This window comes from Orycteropus afer, unplaced genomic scaffold, assembly GCF_000298275.1.
Source record: "Orycteropus afer afer isolate SDZICR_OR568_19922 unplaced genomic scaffold, OryAfe1.0 scaffold00088, whole genome shotgun sequence".
NCBI lineage: Eukaryota > Metazoa > Chordata > Mammalia > Tubulidentata > Orycteropodidae > Orycteropus > Orycteropus afer.
In genome coordinates, this window is record NW_006921675.1 from 4,498,019 (window position 1) to 4,520,477 (window position 22,459).

At 36.7% G+C, this 22,459-nt stretch overlaps 1 protein-coding gene across 1 annotated transcript in view; it reads left to right on the forward strand.

The window, feature by feature from the left end:
• GPHN (gephyrin) overlaps positions 1-22,459 on the forward strand; it is a 795,631-nt gene that overhangs the window by 637,643 nt on the left and 135,529 nt on the right. Inside the window, exon 14 of the mRNA XM_042781141.1 lies at positions 15,365-15,457. Coding sequence (XP_042637075.1) covers positions 15,365-15,457 — 93 coding nt within the window. The remainder of the gene's footprint in view (positions 1-15,364; positions 15,458-22,459) is intronic.

Sequence of the window (22,459 nt, forward strand, 5' to 3'; positions counted from 1 at the left end):
AAGAATGATGATGGGATCTGGATCAGGATTGCATTATATCCATACACTTTGGGTAGTAGTAACATTTTCACAATGTTCAGTCTTCCTATTCATGAGCATGGTGTATTCTTCCATTTATGTAGGTCTGTTTTGGTTTCTTGTAGTAGTATTTTTTAGTTTTCTTTTGCATCTCTGGTTAGATTTATTCCTATGTACTTCATCCTTTGAGTGGCTATTATAAATTATATATGTATATATTTATTTTGTTTGTTTATTTGTTTGTTTGTTTCTGATTTCCTTTTCAAGATCTCTTTGTTAATATAGAGGAATCCAACTGATTTTTATATCTTGATCTTATACCCTGATGCTTTGATGAATCTTTGTTAGTTCTGGTGGTTTTCTTGTTGAATCTTTGGGATTTTCTATATATAAGATCATATCATCTGCAAATAGAAATAGTTTTACTTCCTTGCCAGTTTGGATGGCTCTTCCTTTCTTGCCTTATTGCTCTGGCTAGGACTTCCAATATAATATTGAGTAGGCATACTGATAAAGAGCATTGTTTTCTGGTTCTTGTTTACAAGGGGAATACTTTCAGTCTCTCTTTTGAAACTAATGTTGGCTATTGGTTTTGTATATATGCCCTTAATTATGTTGAGAAATTGCCTTTATATTATTTTTTGAATGTTTTTATCAAGAATGAGTGTTGAATTTTGTCAAATGCCTTTTCTGCATTAATTGGTATGATCACATGGTTCTTTTCCTTTGTTTTATTTATGTAGTGGATTATGTTGATTGCTTTTCTAATGTTGAACCGTCCTTGCCTACATAGTATAAATCGCACTTGGTCATGATGTATTATTTTTTTGATATGTGGTTGGATTCTATGAGGATTTTGTTAAGAATTTTAAGATCTATGTTCACAAGGGATGTTAGTCTATAATTTTCTTTTTCAGTGATGTCTTTTCCTGGCTTTGGTATCAGGGGTATGCTTACTTCATAGGATGGATTTGGAAGTATTCCCTCCTTTTCTTTTCTATATTCTGGAATAGTTTGAGTAGAATTTGTATCAGTTCTTCTCTGAAAGTTTGGTAGAATTCACCAGTGAATACATCTGGGTCGTGACATTTTTTGTTGGGAGCTTTTTTATTACTGGTTCAGTTTCTTCTTTTCACTAGGCTGGTGGTTGGGACAGCAGATGTGATAGGCAGGAATGAACAGAGTTTCTAACTCCTTACTGCTGGAGGGAGAAAGAATAAAAAAGAGCAGGTTGGAAGAAAAGGAACAAAAAGAAGAAGAAAACAAAAACAGAAAAAAAATAGGAGGGAGGGACTACCTAAGAAAAAAGAAAAAGAGAACAAGAAAGGAAGTGGCATAGTACTAGTAGAAGCACTGGCTGCCAAACACAACAATGGCAGGAATGCAGTGCTTGCTCCACAGAAGGGTACACCACCAAACGTGGAGGGACAAGGGCAGGGGCTTTTGAACATGGTGGGATGGGGACACCCACTTCATAGGATAAAGAAAAAAGAAGAAAGAGGGGAAAAGGAAGAAGAAAAAAAAATCAAGAGGTAGGAAGAAGGAAGAACTAAGAAGAAAGGGAAAAAGGAAAAAAAAAAAATGGCACAGTACTGGCCCGAGTGTTAGCCACCAAAAACAGCTGCTGCAGGAACATGTTGCTCCGTAGAAGAAGAAGCTTCCCAGACGGCTGCAGTGTGACTGCAGCACGCCACAAACATGTACACTGCTGACCAGGAAGGGGCGGGTGGGAAGGCACCGCACTGTGGGTCAAACAGGAAAGGGTGGGAGGCAGGGGAAGAAGTGGAAGAACAAAAGAGTAAGAAATGGGGGAAGAGGGAAAAACTAAGATGAAAGTAAATGGAAAAAAAAAAAAAAAAACATAGAATCGGAAGTGGAGGGGCCCTGCCTCTGCTCACTGGGATATTGTGCAGGGTGAGGGAAGAAGTCACGCCCTTCTGGTCACTGATCACCCATGTGGATGCCAGTGTGGTCCTTGGCAGGCAGAGCCAATTACCTGGTTCTTGCCCCTGTCAGAACACTGCTTGTCGTGATTCAAAATGGCCACACCATGCACAGTTCACCACTCTGTAGGCCTCCTTGTTTGCTGTTTTCACTCAGTCTTTCCCTCTAATCAGTATTTGATCTACATTTTTTATCCTTTACTTGAAGCTATGGGTTCCAGGATTGTCATCTCTATGCATTTTCCTTGTTTTCCCAAGTCTTTGTTGTACGGAGTCTGGATTGTGTATCCGCCTAGTCTGTCATCTTGGATCCTTCTTCAGTGTTTGTTTCTTCTATGTCTAATTGACTCCATCCCTTGTTCTCTGTCCCTCCTGCTGTTGTATTATTTTAGGTCCTTCCTACTAACTTCCTGGATTATTGCAGGGGTCTCCCTGCCCCGATTAGCATCTTCCCAATCCATTCTCCAATTTGACGGGAAAATAATCCATTTAAATTGCAAATTGATTGCTCACATTCCCCATATAAAACTCTTCAATCATTCTTCCCATAACCTGAAGATAAAATCCAAACTCCTTGACATCATATAAGGCCCTTTATAATCTAATTTCTTCCACATTTATCAGTTTCTTTGCTTCTCCTTCTCATCAGCACTTGCTTTTTCCTAAACCTACCATGCTGTTTCTTACCTCTTGTCCTCACTTACCACTAAGTCTTTGCCTATATTATCTTTTACTTGGAACAGTTCATCCTACTTCTTTGCCTGGCTATGTATTCTTGAAGATCAAATTTGCAAATGTTCTCTACGAATACTATTCTAAAGTCCACCTCCTCCTTTTCCTACTTGGGTTAAGTCCTCTTGCTCCAAAGTATCTTGTTCATATGTTTTATAATAGAACTGACTGACACATTTGTTCACTATCTGCCATTATGCCCTAATAAATGTTTTAAGTGTGAATCACTATAAATTGAATTGTTGTAAATCAAAGACAACCTATTATTCTGATTGATGAAAAGAGGATTCTTCCCCCCCCCAAAAAAAAAGGATGAGAAACTCATTCTCATTGAACTTTACAATGTTATCTTTACTAAGAATATTTTCATTTTAATGAGTAAATTTTCATAGTTCATTTTGGTTTCAGCTAGGTGCACCTTTACCTATTAATTTCATCCATCTTTCCTAAAAAAGAAAAATATTTTGAGAGAGCTAAACAGCCTTCACAGTTGTGTGAAAACCCAAATATTTTGCTTATGCAAATACTTTGACATCTACAATTACAGAAACCCCTAGAGAAAAGCCCATTGTCTTGCATACCAGTTTGGGGCTATATACTCTCTCTAAAATGATTTTTTGTATATCTGAGAAGGTTCAACAGTGATCCCTGAAAACTAGTGATAAATTGTTAACAGAAATGCTGGAGGTGATTGCTCTGAACATTGTGTCTATGACACTATGAAGGAATTTTGGCGAATAGTACATTAAATACCTAAAATGTTGTAGTGATTTGAATACCAAGTAGTCTCTCTTCTTTTAAATATAACTGAAGACCAAAGAAGTAGTTCTTAAATTAGACAGATGACTATGATTCTAACTAGAACCCGGGTCTCCTGACTCTTGGTCTGCTTTCTTTCCACTATAGCACACAGCATCTCAAATCAATTTGAAAATTATTCTTCCAAAGCAAGGGCCTAGATGTGCATGCATGTGGAAAGTGTTTTTTGTTTGTAAGTTGTTTGTTTTTTAATCTGTTTTGGCTATAAACGAATTTTCTATTGTCTCTGTTCTGTCCTTTAAACTATCTATTTTCAGCTCCTATCTGCAAGCAAGGCCTTTAAGGAGCAAGAAGTGCTTCACTGATTATAAATAGCTTTCCTCTGGTTTCTTGGCAGAAGCCTACCTAGCATAACAATGGACGAGATCTGTGAGCCTATCATTTAGGATTCATCTTCTTTACTCGTAAAATGCGTGACATGAATAAATTACCACTTCACGCTTGGTATGAAGTACTCTAGCTACCTCAAGGTAGATTAAAATATTCTGGCACTATTCCCTGCAATTCCCGATTTTCCTAGTTAGCAATGAAGGAAAAAAAAAAAAAAGACAAGCTTTTAATTTAGAACTTTTCAAAGGAGTCTGCTTTCTTTGGAGTTTTATTTTGTATTATGAACTCCAAACTTTCTTATTTAGGATTACATGACCAAAGACCTCTGCATCTCTGAACTGGGTTCTTGGTTTTTGCACAAAAGGCTTCAGCAACTCTAGTTATGGAAACTTTGAGCTTTGCTATTGGAACTCAGTTTGAAACAGTGAAGAATACTGACCACAGCACAGAGGCCTTGTTACTGCCTCTGACTTTTATAGAGGCTGAAGGTAGGCAGTTCTCTTAGGCAGTAACTCCCTGCCCTCTAGAGGTAATTCAGAAGCTTCTGATTTCAAGTAGCAGGAAATCCTCCCCGAGGTGATGGATTCCAGTGTCATGCTGGGAGTTCTGTAATTCCTCCTGATTGTTCTGGAGCTGGCAGTATGTAAGGAAAAAGGAAGTAAGGTCTACTGGGAGTTTTACTATCAGACATACTCTCTACCTTGCTCTACTTCTTACTAGGATACCTTGGGCAAGCTATGTAACCTTCCTGAGCCTTATTTCCTCCATATGTAAAATGAAAATAATATCTGCCCAGTAAAGTTATTGTGAGATACTATTAATGAAGATTATAAAAAGAAAACCTACTGCTATCGAGTTGATTCTAACTCATAGCGACCCCCAATGGGTTTCCAAGAGTATAAATCTTTACAGAAGTAGATTGCCTCATCTTTGTCCCACAGAGCAGCTGATGGGTTTGAACCACCAACCTCTGGTTAGCAGTCAGATGCCTTATGCACTGTGCCACCAGAGCTCTTTTTTAAAGGAGAGATACATATGTATATATTGTTGTTGTTGTGTTATGTGCCATCAAGTCGGACCTGACTCATAGCAACCCCTCCTTAGATTTCTGAGGTGGTATCACTATGAAAGTAGATTGCCCAACCTTCCTTCCAAGGAGTGTCTAGTGGGTTGGAACCACCAGCCTTCTGGTTAGCAGTCAGGTGCCTTAGGCACTATGCTACCAGAGCTCCTATATGTATATATATATAGATATAGATAAGATATAGATATAGATATAGATATGTAAAATATATGTAAATCATCTAGCTTTCACTAAACTGCTTTATTTGGAATTTCATAGCTGACCATTCCCTTCCTTCCCCAAATGGGATTCTAAGATCACAGCCCTGGGATAAGTAAGCTCTTGTAAATTACAAAGAATCAAAGCTAGAATAACTTGGTTTTGTTGACCCACATTAACAATCTTTGGATAATATATGCATTCTAATGCAATCTAATTTACATTTCACCCTCCCAAGTCATTCAGGCATGGGTTCCCTGTCTAGTTAGACAATGTAATTAATTAGCAGTTTTCATGCTTGTCTCTGGTTAATCTTTAGAAATCAGAAGCGGAGAATTGAGATAGTTGTAGATGGAAGTATGTGTATACATACATACATATATATATATATATATATATATATATATATATATATAATTTTTTTTATTTAAACTATTCAAATTCCTGCCTCCAATTATACCTCCACACTAGTGAGGTCTTCACCTAGAGTGACCTTATCTACTTGTGTATATCTCCTGGAGTATTGCTCTGTGCTGGTGTTCTGGTTCTCTAGTGCCACTCTAACAATATTACAGATGGGTGGCTTTAACAAACAGGGATTTATTCTCTTACAGTTTACAAGTCTGGAAGTCCAAGTTCCAAGTGCCAGCTCTAGGGGTGTGTAAAGGCCCCTCAACTTTGGGCTTCAGCCCTGCCTCTTGCTCCTGGCCCACTGAAACTGGAGGCTTCCCTTAACTCAGGCAGCTGCTGGCTGCTGATGTGACAAACCCAAGGTTGACAAGTAAAATGGCACAGTCCCAAGATTATCAAGCAACATGGCAGGCCACTAAACAGTCCCAAGATTGACAGACAACATGGCAGGCTACTGAATACAGACAGCTACATGCAGGATCCAAGTGTGCCAAAAATCTCAGAGACCTTTCTCCAAGCTGTCTCCTTGTACACAGGAAGCAGCCCACATCCCTAAAGCAGCTACTCCGCTGCTCCAGCAGAGTCTACCATGGAAATGACTGCCAGTCTCACCGTGGGAAATTACATCCAGCTGCCCAGTCACTCAAAACCAAGCCCAGCCAAGTTGACACACAACTTAACTACCACAGCTGGTGTTTGCTGTAGATCTTTCAAGAAATGTGGCCACTTGAACTCCTTCATAATTCCCTTCATGTACCCTCATCCCTTTAGACTCTAGAGTCCAGGAACTTCATTATACCACTGAAATATGTGCGTTTCATTATGTTCTTCTACAACTTACTACATCATTACCTCTATACTTCTCCCTGTAGTCTTCAAACATAAACATCTCATTAAGTTCCTCTTTACATATATTTGTGACGTGTATGCATCATCACAACCTCTGAGTAATTGTGCTGTTCTTCTTACCCAAAGATACATACACAATCAGCTATCTGTATATGTGCTTTCAGGTGCTTTGTTTCCCCCAGTATGGTGAGTGCCAGGTACGTACTTTACCGCGGTACTCACTAAGTCCCCTCGTGTGAGTGGGTTATTTTTATAGTTATAAAATTGAGTAAAATTAACTCATTCACACAGGAGTCAGACCTATAACTTTGGCCTAATTATCCCTGTGTCACAACCAGGTAGACACAACCAGGTAAATCTTCCTATTTCGCACTTCCTTCTACACATATCATTGTGTATTCCTATATATAACTTCTCTTTTTAAAAAATATTGTAAGTTCATGGGAGAAGGAAGGGCTGCTTATGCACAGGGAGATAGCTCAGGGTGCAGAAGAGTATGAAGGGACGGACACTGGGAGGAGGTAACTATGGGGAGGAAGTGGGAGGGGAGCTGCTGCATTGTAAATTTTGGTCAATGATATGAGACAGAGTATATGTGAACTGCTGTATGAAAAGTGAATTTACTCTGTAAATCTTCACCCAAATCCTAATAAAATATATATATATATATATATATATATATATATATATATAGTAAGTGCTGTAAGCAATTTTGATAGAAAATAATCCATGTTTAATCAAAAACAAGGTGGAATTTATTTTTCAATAAGATTACCTTTAAGTTAGTGTATACAACTTTTATTTAGTATACCTGCTGTTAAGACAAGATACAATCTTTATGATTTTTAGTTTTTCATTCTTCTGGGGAGCTTCATTATGTTTTCACATTTTAAATATGCATGCTTTATTTGGTATAGTTTAGTTAGTAAACTTTTTATGCAGTGTCTATCTTGAAATATCATACTCTGTAGTACTAGCAGGCATCTGAGTACTAACCAGAATGCTGGTGGTTCAAATCCACCAGCCACTCCTTAGAAGGAAGCTTGCCCAATCTACTTCTGTAGAGATACTGCCTCGGAATCCCAAGGAGGGGTCGCTGTGAGTTGAATCTACTTGATAGCAATGAGTTTGGTTTGGGTTTGTAGTAATAGCATTTTAAGTTAGGATTCAGGATGAAATAGCATTAAGTTAGGATTCAGTAAGAAATGTTTCAATTCAGATGGAAAGAAAATAGCAATATCTAATTCCTGATGTGATGATCTCAGATTTTCAGAAATGATAACTCCTTTTTAGAAATATAATTCATTCCTGTCTATTTCTAGCATTATGTTAGTACAATCATGAAAATATCCAAGATTTTCTAGGCATAGGGAAAAAAATAATACAAAAAAGAGACAAATGGCAAGGATTTACCACTATCAGCAAGAGAATTAGCAGGAATGAACACTTGGCGGTAGCTTTTTCAGTTTGAATGGATTAGCTTTCCCATTAGAGCATCCAGTACTATAGTAGTTACCTTTTTTGACTGTTTTTTCAGACAGATTTTGTACCTCTTGGCAGGTTGTCAGCTCTCCCCAAGCAATAAGGGCAATATGTCAGGGAAGGCCAGATTTTCCTTTCATTTAATTGTGAAACAAAAATGTAAGAAGAAAATCAGAGACACAGCATTGTAATCAACAGCCCTCTTTGTAATGTGTCTGAATGTGTAGAAGAATGGCTAGATTTATAATAGTTTTTAAAACTTTATCTCAGACGCTCCAAAACCAGAATTTATTGAATATGGCTAAAAATTTGTTTTCTGTTTCAATTAACTCCTTTTCTGCAGAATCCCAATTTCCTTGATTAACTTGATTTTAAACATATTAACTATTAACATCCTGTCTTCTCATTTAGAAATAACACTGACTGATTCTGTGACATTACTGCAGTCCCTGTGCCTTACTAATTTTTCTGCTTGGATTTTAGCAAAATGGAAATAGTCCACAGTATCTCTCCAAAGTCAGTAGCATATTTGGTATATTTTGGTGTGTGATTTTTCTTGAATACCATCAAGGAGTTTTGTTTCACTATTTTCTTTTCATGAAATATTTCTGGCATATTAATCTTATACCGGAGCTCTGGTAGCACAGTGCCTAAGGAATCCAACTGCTAACCAGAGGTTGATGGTTCAAATCCACCAGCCATTCAGTGGAAGCAAGACTGGACAATCTACTTCCATGAAGATTTACCACCTCAAAAACCCAATTTGGTCTCTATTAGTCGGAATCAACTTGATGGCAGTGGGTTTGGTTTTTTCTTTTTGATTAATCTTATTTTTTATTTTTTCCTTAATAGCCACAGTAATATCTTCATGTAAGACCAATTTAATGTTGAAAAAGTTAGGAATTATTTTTGGAATAGTAGGATATATAGTTTAAAATTATGGAAATTATACTAAGCAAATTTTCTTTTTCCTGCAGAGCATATGACAGTTTATACAAGTGATGGAGAAACTACCTATAAAGAAGAGCTTAAATTGTTCAAATTATAGAAAGAACATTTTGTTGTTTGTTTGGACCAAATTCCAAATTCACTCCTTGGGTAAAAAGTGCTACCCATTTGTCAGTGACATCCTACTCATCTGACCTGAATGGGAAAATGTTCCCATCAAGTACAGAAAGGAGCAAACACTTGCTAATAATAGAAACATTTTCAGTGACCCCAAAGCATTCTAGGTATTTTTTTAAAAACTACTATTTCTACCCCAAAATACAATGTTCGTGTTAATTAAGTTAGATACTTTTACAGTTATTTTTAAACCTTATTTTAAACATAGAAATGAATACATGTAATATAAACTAACTCCTTGCCATTGACTCATAGTGACCCCTCCTCGGGTTTCCAAGGCGGTAACTCTATGGAAATAGATCACCCAACTTTCCTTCCAAGGAATGGCTGGTGGGTTTGATTTGCTAACCACCAGCCTTCTGGTTAGCAGTCAAATGCCTTAGGCACTATGCCACCAGGGCTCCCGTAGATGTACATTCAGGCACCCTACTACTCAACCTAAGAACTGATTAATTACCAATTCCATTGCGTCTTTCTGTATTGCTAAATCATTACTTAATTATTTCTGGTAATCAGAGTATTTGTATTTATTACAAATTATGTAACCTTGAGTAAAGCTTTTTTTTATTTTATGACATAAGATCTGTAATGATTTCCCTTATTCATTACATTCACACATAATGAGCATCCTTAGGCAGATTAAAAACAAATGCACTACACAATAATACTTTGAATAAGCTATGTCCTTTATAAGCATAAAGAGTTTATTGTACTAGTCCATAAACATGACTTCTGGAGTAACTAAAAATTAGTTGTACTGGCTTTTACCAAAGAAAATCTTTCACCCCTGAATGATTTAATCTTTCTCACTTACACATATGTGAAGCCTATAAATCACAAGTGAGATAATATACCAAAATTTGGTCTAGTTAGTCTTTCAAATTTATGCTGAAGATATGGCGAATAAATTATACTGAAATTGGCCTGAGGATACTCAACATGTTAAGCATTTTAGTGACTGTAAAAATAATCATGAAGCTTCCTATATTAAACTTCATTTTTAAAGTTTTTTAAAATGATGCAGGCCACCCAAATCTACACATGCTTCACTTTTCCTAGTAGCCCTCTCAGTCCTTGGCATTAGCTAATACAACCAAAAAAAACCAAACTCACTGCTATTGAGTCAATTCCAACTCATAGCAACCCCCATGGGGTTTCTGAGGCTGTAAATCTGTACGTAAGTAGGTTGTCCCATCTTTATTCCATGGAGAAGCAGGTGGGTTTGAACCACTGGCCTTCTGGTTAACAGACAAATGCCTTATCCACTATGCCACCAGAGCTCCTTATTAGTTGTTCTTTGGGCAAAGTAAGTATCGAGACCTCCCTATCAACTATCTGGGTGAGCACAAACTGTTAGCTGAAAAAGCCTCTCATACAAATAAAATGTGATGGTGCTTGTACATGCTGTATCAATGCTTCTACCAAAACCAAACCAACTCACTGCTATCGAGTCAATTCCAACTCATAGAGACACCCATTGTGTTTTCAAGGCTGTAAATCTTTACAGAAGCAGATTGCCTCATCATTCTTCCTTGGACAGTTGGTGGGTTTGAGCCACTGACCTTTTGGTTAGCAGCCAAATGCTTTAACCACTTTACCACCAGAGCTCCTTAATGCTTCCACAGTGGACAAAAACTTTTGAGTTAACTTGTAATCAGTAGCAGAATGACTCATATCCATGTTTTATATTAGAAAGTCTTAGATAGTGTCTTTCTCTGCCTGCCTTCTGTTACCTCCTTCATTCTTCTTACACTCCTATTTCACAAATCTGATGATAATCCTGGTTAAACAGAGGGAGAGAGATAAGGAATCAGTTTTCTGCACTCAGAGGATTCCCTTGATTTCCTCCAAAACCTTCTTAGAACTAACCATCCAGGGAACTTTACAACTGTGAAATCACTGATGACTGATTTTGAGATATTATAAGATACTTTTCCCTCTTACTTCCAAAAGCCACTCAACTCTCCTAACATCTTGACTTAGGCGGGAAGAGATTATTATCTGGGCAAGAATAAATGCCTGACTAAATAAATTTAGTATTTCCCTTTTAGCCTTTAGAGAATACATTTGAGTTCAATATTCACAAATCATAAGTTCAATACTCACTTAATTTTAGAAATTTCTGTCTTGATTTCCCACAGATGTATGACCATTAACAGTCATTTGAATCTATAAAGACTCTTTCTGAAGATATGTTTTAGGCTAGTCATCCCAGTATGGGGGGAAAAATGTACTCCAGCTATTAAGGAATTCAGTAATGATTATTATCATGTGGAAACCTGTGTCCTATATGATTATCCTGCTGACAACATAAAAACACTTTTGACCCACCACTTCTGCCACAAGTCTTTTTGCACCACAAGTAAGCATCCCACACAAAACAGTGTAAATCATCAGCCAGTTCTTTCCACTCCTTCCTTCTTATCCTCCTCATGAAGATTCCTTAATTGCATGTACGGTCCCCGAGCCCCAGTGATGCATACTCTTGCCTTTAAAACTCTGACAGTCTACACAGTCCAGAAATATGCATGTTTGTTTTATGATCTTCGTCAAAATTGAAGATATTCTTTATTTTACAGAGCCTTTGGGATAGATATAGTATGAGGGTGGAGGAGAATAAAACAGAATGGACATTATTTCCTCATACTCTAAAAGCAGGACCATGGCTTCTTGGCACACAGCCTAACTTTCAGCAAAATGAAATGCTCACTGCAATCTGTGAAGAGCTGTAAACTCCTACCACCAAATGTTCCTAAGCAAGCATATTAGTCACATTAATTATCTATTGGGGAAACGGTTTTTTGCTTATTATAAATGGGGCTCTCATTGGAATGAGGCAATTGGGAAAAAGGAATTTTGCTCATGTTTTCCTGAAATTATATCTTTCAGTGATAAGCCCTTTGGTTCCCACAGCTGCTCACTGTTATTTTCTACCTATTGCTAAACTTACTGCCTAAGGCATTTGACTGCTAACCAGAGGCTGGCAGTTCAAAGCCACCAGCCACTCCTCCCTCAGAAGGAAGATTGGGCAATCTGCTTCCAAAGAGATACTGCCTCAGAAACCCAAGGAGTGGTCACTATGAGTCGAATTGACTCAGCAGCAGTGAGTTTGTTTTTTTTTTGGTTTATTGCTAAACTTAAAATGGTCATAATATCCAGTTGACAAATCATTTCTTCCTGGTTCCCATTTATGTTTGGAGACTGAGGCTCCTATTTTAAAATTGTATACCCAAAATTTATTCAACACTAATACTTAGACTCAATGTACGGACAAAAGGAAGGAATGATGTAACATCTACATAAGTCTCTCTCTCTCTCTCTCTCTCCCCCTCCCTCCCTCCCTCCCCCTCCTGCCTTCCTTCCCTCCCTCCCTTTGTATCTATCCATCTACCTATGCAAGAAAGACTGTTCCATATGAAGAAGTAATTTGTAATATTATTAACATACCTTTTAAGTTCCCAAATGGGTCATCGAGTCAGACACCCATTGTTTAGTCCTAAAGCCTTCCAAGAGATCTGGATATAGTGGCTTGTGTAGCAGAGGGGTATAACTGCCATTTATTCCTTCAACTCTTTTGTATCTGCTGCCAACTGGGAACTCTTACCATTTTGTAAACAACTGAATATTTCTCTCCAACATATATTGTCTCTCAACTGACTTTTGACCAAAACTTGAGGTTATGCATGTTTTTCTCTTAGAAGAGACAAAATTTGCCGTTAAGTTCCATTGATGACAACCTCCAAGGCAGGGCTAATTTAGTATCTAATCTAGTATCTAGGATCTAATTACCTTAAAGATAGAAGCCCCTTTATTTTTGACAGCATGAGTTGAAGATAAAAAGGTAGACAATTATATATGTTTTGAAATTCATATTAATAACCTTAACTAGTTATATATGTTGTTAAATTTATATTACAAACATTAACTAAGTATGGAGCAGTTTTTTTTTTCCAAATGAATTATTTGATTGTTTTGTCCGTGACATTTGAAAAAAGTCTATAAAGACAAGATGGTATATGTGTACTACAAATAATGACTTTTCTTGATTCTTCTCTATATGTTAAATATATCTAAATAATCTTAATACATTGAGGTGAGAGAAATATTCTTTTAAAAAATGACTTGTTCTTGCCTTTAAAAAATATATAAATAACAGATTTATTGAGATGCAATGCATATACGTACAGATTCACTCATTTAAAGGATATAATCCAGGGTTTTTAGCATATTCTCAGATGTGTGCAACCATCACCACGGACAGTTTAGAACATTTTTAACCACTCAAAAAGAAACCCTGCTAACTCCACTCAAAAGTGGCAGAATAGTTCTTCAGCAAATAGCGCAGGCACAGCTGACTCTCAGCATGCAGAAGAAGGAAGTTAGACCCAAGCCTCTTACCACATATGAAAACTAACTCAAATGGGTCAGTGGCCTAAATTTAAGAAGTAAAACATAGGGGTAAAGCTTCAGGCTCTTGCTCTTGGCAATGGATCCTTAGATATGACACACCAAAATAATAAGCAACAAAAGAAAAAAAATAGGTAAGTTGGACTTCATCAGAATTGAAAACTTTGGCTCTGGTGGACAAACTTTTTGGCTCTGGTGGCCTAAGGCATGCGAATGCTAACCAAAAGGCTGGTGGTTCAAATCCACCAGCCACTCCTCAGAAGGAAGATTGGGCAATCTACTTCCATAGAGATACTGCCTCAGAAACCCAAGGAGGGGTAGCTATAGGTTGAATTGACTTGACAGCAGTGAGTTTGGTTTTTGTGTGTGTGTGTGTGTTTTGGTTTTGTGCTTTAAAGGACATTATCAAGAAAGTGAAAAAACACTCTACAGAATCAGAGAAAATATTGGCAAATCATATATTTGATAAGAATTTAATGTCCTGAATATATAAAGAACGCCTACATCTTGGCAACATAAAAGACAACACAATTTAGTAATAAACAACACACTTGAATAGATATTTCTCCAAAGAACATATACAAATGGCCAGTAAGCCCAAGAAAAGATGCTTAGTGCCACTGGTCATTGGAAAACTGCTAATCAGATACCTCTGTATACTCATTAGAATACCTGTCATCAGAAAAAATGGAAAATAACAAGTATTAACAAGGATGTACAGAAATTTAAACACTTGGGCATTGCTAGTGGGAATGTACAGTGGTGCGGCCACAGTTCCTCAGGAAGTTGAGCTAGAGTTACCATATGACCCAGCCGGCAATTCCACTCCAAGGTGTATACTCAGAAGACTTGAAAGCAGGCAAACAAATACTTGTGCATCACTACTCAATGCAGCATTATTCATAGCAGGCAAAAGGGAAACAATGCAAATGTCCATCAAGAGATGAACGGGCAAACAAAATGTAGTGTATCAATACAATGAAACATTATTTAACCATAAATAAAAGTAAAGTTCTGATACATACTACAACACAGATGAACCTTGAAAACATTATGCTAAGTAAAGTAAAACAGACACAAAAGGACAAATATTGTATGATCCCAATTATATGAAATACCTTGACTAGGCAAATGCATAGAGACTAAAATCTATTAGTAGTTATCAAAGATTGGGGTGAGAAGGAAATGGGGAGTTACTGCTTAAAGGGTGCTGCATTCCTGTTTGGGGTAATGGAAAACATACAGAAATATATCATGGTGATAGTTGTACAACATGGTGAATGCTTTATTTTTTCATGTATCTTCTTGTCTTTTTACACATGTATCTTAACATAGTTAAGATAATATACTGCATGTGCAATTTTGTACATTTTTAAACATGTCATAAAAATTTCCTGTCAATGAATATTCTTCATAAATATTACTTTAGCCTGCATAGTATTTTATCACAAGGATAGAATATTATTTATTTAAATTCCTATATTCTTGATGTTTGGATTTTTTTCTCTTTTTCACTAATATAAGCAATTTTGAAATAAACATATGCATAAATATTTACTAGGATAGATTTCTAGAAGTGAAATTAGTGGGTCAATGGTATAAAAATGTTTGAGAATTGACTTTCCTTTTAAAGAAAATCATATTTGGGTTGTTAAAGGATTAATGACACATCAACAATTTGTAATAGCTATTTTTAAATATGTGAACATATGTTTATTGAGTATGTAGCTAGTTATATTCAGATAATCTTTGCAAGTAATGCTAAGCATTGACTGACCCTGATCTTTTATTTCAGGCACCAGGATGCACCTCTTCCTTCTGTTTCCTATTATTTGGGACAGAAGTCAGGATGTCTAACTGAGCCCAGTTACAAGCTGTCAGACGAGCACACATGCCCATCTTGTTTGTGGCTGCCTGCTTACCCCATTGCTCTCAGCATTCACATTTTCATTTTCTTTTCTTTCAGATGGAATGGGCCGAGTCCTCGCTCAAGATGTTTATGCAAAAGACAACCTACCCCCCTTCCCAGCATCAGTAAAAGATGGCTATGCTGTCCGAGGTAAATATTTATGTTTTCTTGATTATCATCAGACTTTCACTGTATTTTTTTCAGACTTCTGGCTCAGCTCAGACACCCAACAGCTATTGCATCTGTTTACCCAGTGGTTGTCAGAACAACTTCATTCACAGATAACCACATTAATCTATACTGTTCTGACAGTACTTTGATTTAAACTTTCCAGTGAAAGTACCAGGTTACATGAAAATTCTTGCTCACAAATAAATCTGTAGGAATTGAATAAAGACACTATACTATAATTTGTCCCCTCTGCCCCTCCACATGCCAGGCAGCAGACAGTCTTGGTCAGGAAGTTTTCCAAATGCTTTCTAATTGAAAACATTGATATAGTCCAAGAAGATAAGAACAGATTCCCAACATAGGGATAAAGTAGGGTGATCTGTTCTCCTGCTTTAAACCCAAACATCAGGAAGAGTCTTTGTGGAAGAAAGAATGACGGGAGCCTCTAATTCCACCTAAAGGTGCCATCTTTCAAAGCTCTGCAGCCCTGCATTATACTAGCAACTCAAGTCCTCCGTGTTGCCTGAGATTGAATACAGCTTAAAAAAGCAAATACTAAGTAGTATTTGCCTGCCTAAAGTTCAATTTAAGAATCTAAAATGAAAATGCAACTAAATTGCTTAGACACTAATATGGGTTATTAATTCAAAGCTGATATAGTTGAAGAAATGTGTCAGAATTTTCCGTTTATCAAAGCTGTTAAAGCAGGTCAGTTCCTCTTTAAAAGTCAGTTATGGAATTTTTTTACTGCCTTTTTTTTTTTTTTTTTTACAACTACATCTAGCCATTAAAATAAATTCTTCTTTTTGTAATTAAATACATTCATTAATCTCCTCCATGTTTCATCATCATCTCTCAGCAGTATCTTTTTATGTTGCAGGAAGTTTACAAGTGGTTAAGTTTAGGGATTTTGAGCAAAGTCATAGTTATCTGGGTTCTAGTACCAGTTTGATTTTTATAACCTTAAGCTTAAACTTACACTTTTTGAGCCTTTGTTTCCTTATCTGTAAACTGGTGAGGTTTACAAAATGGTTGTTGTGAGGATTTAATGAAGCTCTAGAAAGAATTAATGAAGTACCTGGCACACAAAAAAGAGAGCACTCAATAATTGTTCTTCAAATGTTTAATAAGGGTAATTATTATTGCTCTTATTTATTATTAGTGGTATTATTAACACGTTTACTTAGACCATCTCTGAAAATGGATCATAGTTACCTGAATTATTACTCTCATATTCTGTATAAATTAAATGGTGAAGAGAGTTACCTTATAAATTTTTATTCCCACTAGTATATTCTCTTTTGGAAGACTATCTTATATGAACCTCATTCAGCTAATAACTAGATCTCACTAGATTGGAGTACTTCTGAAATTGATAAAGCCAAAGCAAAAGTAATAAATCTCCAATCTCTCCTATCTCTTTTTCCCAAATTTATTCCTCTGCAGTAATTATTATAATGAATATTGTCCAGAAAGAAAATTATTTTATTCTTCTGATAGCCCCATTGGCTCTTCTTATTTCTTAGTCTTACGTATTTCTTATTATTTACTTTTCACTAAAAGTAAAATTTGTTTTGATCTTATTATTTGTACTCATACAGGATTACTACAGAATGACAAAGAATTCTTACTTCCAGAGTGTAACAAACAACTACAATAAATGAAATACCAAAGTTACAGGAAGGTCTAGTTTTTACGTTCTTTATAATATAAACCAGGAGAGGGTAAGAATAAATTAAGGAAGAATTATTCTCAAACGGAATGTTGTTCCGTGATTTTGCATGAGGTAGCAACAGCTCAGTAAAAACAAACTATTGCTCTGAGCTTTTCTTGTTGCCAAAAAGGACGGTTAGCCCAAATGAGCCATGATGGAACCTTCCTGCTGTTGTAGAATCTATCAAAGAAATTTTTTAATGTAAAATTGCTATTCAGTATCTTATTCTTTTATTCTGGAGTGGTGTTGCTTTTACTTATTCCATGTAAAAATGTCTACAATGACTGTCATGGTATAAAAAGTTTATTATCTACCATGTAGCTGATTCACATTTCTTTCTTGTGACATGCTGCTAGTTCTCTAAGGCATGCAACAGATAAGTGGTTAAGGCTCAAAACAGGAACAGCAGGTGTGTCTCTATATGTCAACATAATTGAGGCAGCAGAACTCATCAGTGGACAAAAAAAGGCATTGGCTAAAAGTAGCAGTTAGTCTTATAAACTTGCTGAAGTTTTCGGTTACATCTTTTCACCCTTATCTGTAATTCAGGAAGACAAATTCTGTGGATCCTAAAAGTCCTTTTTACCATATTCTGAAATGAAGATGACTTTTATTTATTTGCAGATAAATGCATTTGTCAGTCTCTTCTGTGTTGTAATACCACCCCCAAGCAGTGTTTGGGTAAAAAGTATCCTGAAGGCAATTGTTGTGGCTCTCTACCACTCTCTACTTCGTGTACCCCCTTCTCTCCACCCCTCTCTTCCTTGACTCCCATTCCTTTCTCCCCATTCCCTTTATTCTCCCTTTTTTTCTTCTCCTCTGCCTTTGCCTTAGGGCTTCCAGTAATAACCAGTGGCACCTGTGAGCATTGCTAACCCTCTAGGTGTAAAGAGGTTGCTAACTTGCTCTGGATCACTAAGCATTAGCCAGTATCCTTCAGAAACATGTGGGATAAAACTCCAAACCAGTTGGAGGACCACTTGCTTTAAGGTATGTGGGTTGAAAAATCAAGACAGTAATAAAGTGACTAAGGAAACAAGACATACACAGGAAGAGGTTTTTTGGGGGGAAAAAAAAGAGAGAGAGAATTAAAAAAACTCACTGCCGTCGAGTCGATCTTGACTCATAGTGACCCCTCCTTGGGTTTCCGAGCCCGTATTACTATGGAAGTAGATTGCCCAATCTTCCTTCTGAGGAGTGTCTGGTGGGTTTGAACTGCCAGCCTTCTGGTTAGCAGTCAAATGCCTTAGGCACTAGGCCACCAGAGCTAAATACGTATTTTAAAAAAGAAAAGGGAAAAGCAGGAATCAAGTGATGAGTGGTGATATAACAGGAAGACCTGCAACCTAATAAGACTAAAACTGCATTTAGGAAGGAGTCAATCTGAGAAGTAAAAGCAAAGAAAAGAAAATGAAAGTTGTATGTTACCAATGAGAATTAATAAACTATTTTTATTTTTTATGTTTTTGAAGATTTCTCTCTTCACACTGAATAAGCTAATCATCTTCATTATGCCATCACACCCACCTGCGGAGATGTGGGCTAACATTGTCTTATAGTCTCTTAGATGTTACTAAAGGCAAAAATATCTCAGAATCCCAAGTTCAACTTAACTACAAAAGTTTAATTTGAACAACTTATGCCTTCAGAACTTATTTTGGAATCATTTAGAAAAGAAATTTAAAAATTTTGAACAAACCAAGGATTAATTTGAGAACCGTGTACAATATACAATTCTTCAAGGATACATTAAGAGAAATCCTTGCCATTTGTATAAAGGGAGAATTTTTTTTTTTTTTTTTTTCCTTTTTACATCCTGATTGAAATACATGCTTATGGAAAGTGCAGAAAATCAAAAAGAACATTTGTTAATTGTCCATTATCTCACTGCCTGGCCACTATTAACATTTTGTTGTACTTCCTCCCAAGAGGTTAAAGTGACTATTCCAATTCTGTATAAACAGTCCACAGCTTTTTTGATTTACAGCTAGGTTGTTTTTTCTTCTCCCCCACCCCCCCGCCGCTCCTCCCCCCCACCCAGTGTTCCAGGGTTTCTTGTTTGTTCATTTAAATCCTCTTTGGCCACAGCTGGTTCTCCAGCTCATTTGACAGGGCCTTATGATGTATGTGAAAGTATCACTCATGTGAGCCGATAGATAATTTGGAATAATTAATTTTTTTAAACTTCAGAAACCTTAAAATATTCTTTAAGGAAAAGTTCTACTTCCTTTCCCAGTAGTAAAAATAAGTGAGTGTTTTCCCCTGGAAGGTGATGGTAGAGAATATAAAATGTCTTCGCACTCATCTATCCTACTCCCAGCTTCTTGCTTTCCATAGGAAACGACAGCAGATTTAAAATCCCAAATGATTCACCCAGTTTAGTCCTTCTGCATAACTGCAGCAAGTATTAATCCATATTCCAGCCTTGTCTCCATCCCTTCCTAGAATCAAATCTTAATATGTACATAAATACTATGACCCCATACCTATCATAAAAAGCTCTGGTGGCACAGTAGTTAAGGCATTCAGCTGCTAACCAGAAGGCCGACTGTTCAAACCCACCAGTTGCTCTGTGGGAGACAGATGAGGCAGTCTGCTTCCATAAGGATTCACAGCCTTGGAAACCCTGTGGGGCTCCTCTGCCCTATAGGGTTGTTATGAGACAGAATCGACTTAGTGGCTGTGAGATTTGTTTTGTTGGTACCTGTTATCCATCTTGTAGTATAGTTCCATAATCAGACAAATTCTTAATCCCTTTGTCTTATTCTTCTGACAGAGATATTTCCTGTGGCCTTTTGAAAGTCATGCTATCACAACAGGCCTCAGTTTATTCAGCTCTAACATGGAAATGATGAGAATCTCTGTTTTTGAAAATAAATGAATAGTTTTAAAGTGTTTCAGGACGCTTAGAGAGAAGTCACATATGGCTAGAAAATAAAAATGAAGGAATATACTATGGCAGATGGTTTGAGGACAATTATTTTCTATTAAAATCCATTTTTGTAAGAAATGAGAAAACATTGCCACAATAAGTAGTTACCTAATTGTAACAATTGATATCAAATGATATAATCGGGAATCTTTAAATAAAGAAGTGAACAGGCTAAAAGTGTTTTCTGGGCATTAAAAAAGGGGAAGGACCAGGAACAGCTTCAGAGCCTACCATTAAGCATTATGAATTCTGCGGTTATAATGCTGTTAGGGTTTGGTTTCTATTGCTTTTATCACTTCCTTCAAATTAAATTTTACAGTTACAAAGCAGAAAAGGAAGCTCACTAGTGTCAATATTAGGGGGTGGGGCAGGAGATTCTAAGCCTGTATAGAAATCCTTGGAATTTCCTCATCTTCTCTAACGCATACTTAGTTTAATTCTTTTCAAGATTTAGGTTCATGTGACACCATCTCTCTACTTCCTCCACTTCCCACCCACGCGTGTAGAATTTATTTTGAAAATGGCAACTTTTTCTCTTATCTGTCTCTTTAGTAGGTGTTTTTAAATAGGTGACAGCAAGTTAGGGATATCGGTGATTATTTCCCTTTCTTTCTAATAAACAGTGGGCCTCGGTGTTAAAGATGTAAAATCAGGTCTTCTATGTAATTCACTAATTATTTATTCCTTAAGTTTTCTTTTAGTCTGCATTTGTATATATTCAGTTCAATCTTACAGTGCTTTGTTCCTAAAAAGAGTCATCTGTAGAGCAGTAAGATCAGCTTGTTAGAAATGCAGAATCCCAGGCCTATTCCAGACCTACTGAGTCAAAAATCTGTATTTTAACAGGATCCCCAAGTAATTTATATGCACCTTAAAATTTGAGAGGCATTGCTATATATGTTGTCAGTTCTATGAACCTTCCTTATAAGGCCAGAAACAGAGCTATAAAGTATTTTAAGAAGCTTACAGAGAAGTCACAAAAGGCTACCAATTAGCAGATGGAAAGGTTAAGGGTAAAATGGAAATCATAGTTCAAGTGAGTACATATTCTTTCCCAGAGCTGCTTCTCTCATAACTTAACAAAGGACCTTGATTTTTAGAATCACTTAAGAACTCTTTCAGCCTCCTTGAGACTCTGTACCAGGCTTGCCCCTATAGTACTCCAAATGATCTCTAGTCCCTCATTATTTATTTAGTGACTTTTATTTAGAGTCTCTGTGCAGAGCATTGATATGAACATTTTAGATGTGTATACATGAAGGAGCTCTGGTAGCGTAGTGCCTGAGGCGCTTGACTGCTAACCAGAAGGCTGGCAGTTCAAATCCACCGGCCACTCCCCAGGAGGAAGATGGGGCAATCTACTTCTGTAGTGATACTGCCTCAGAAACCCAAGGAGGGGTCGCTATGAGTCGGGTCTGACTCAGTGGCACATAACAACAACAACAATACGTGAAGGAGTTCTGGTAGTGTAGTGTCTAAAGGATTTGACTGCTAACCAAAAGGTCAGCAGTTCAAACCTACTAGCCACTCTGCAAAAGAAAGATGAGGCAGCCTGCTTCTGTAAATATTTACAGCCTTGGAAACCTTCTAGTTGTACTCTGTCCTTATAAGGTTGCTATGAGTCATAATCAACTCGATTACAGTGAGTTTTTTTGGGTGCATGTGCATATATGGGTGAACAGAAGAAAGGATAGAAAGTGAAGAACAGAGGATTTCAAAAAGAGACGTGGAAGAAGTGGTTCCTATCTCTAAGGAGCTCCTCATAATCTAGCTGAAGAGATAAAATACTCAACATTTATAAAATGATTTAAGAAAACTTACAAAGCACAATACCAGTAAATGCAAGTCAGTTTACAAACTTCCCACCAAAGTATTATGGAAATGACAAATTCATTTATTTATTTTTTTCAACAAATGTTTATTGAGCATCAACTATGAGGTAGGTTTTGTGCTAGACAAGAAATTATATAATCTTAGTTTTATAGAATTATAGCAGCTTTCTAAACATTCTAAAAATGGGGACTCAAGTTTAGAAGGAAAACATACTTTTCAGAAGAAAATGAAAGACATTTAAAATACAGCATTTTCTGTTAGAAAATGAGAGGAAAAAATTATTTGTTCACTCATGTCTTCATCATTATAAAGAGTCTAGCATCCATGCCCATTCATTTATTGAACATTTTAAACACTTCACATATTGAACACTTATGTGGCCAGTGCTAAGGATTCTCATGAGACAAATAAGCAAATCCCTGCCAATAAATTAAGAAACCATCATTAGAGTTATTTCAGGGTACATTGGGGAAACTAAAGAGGAAATACATGACCCTTGAGG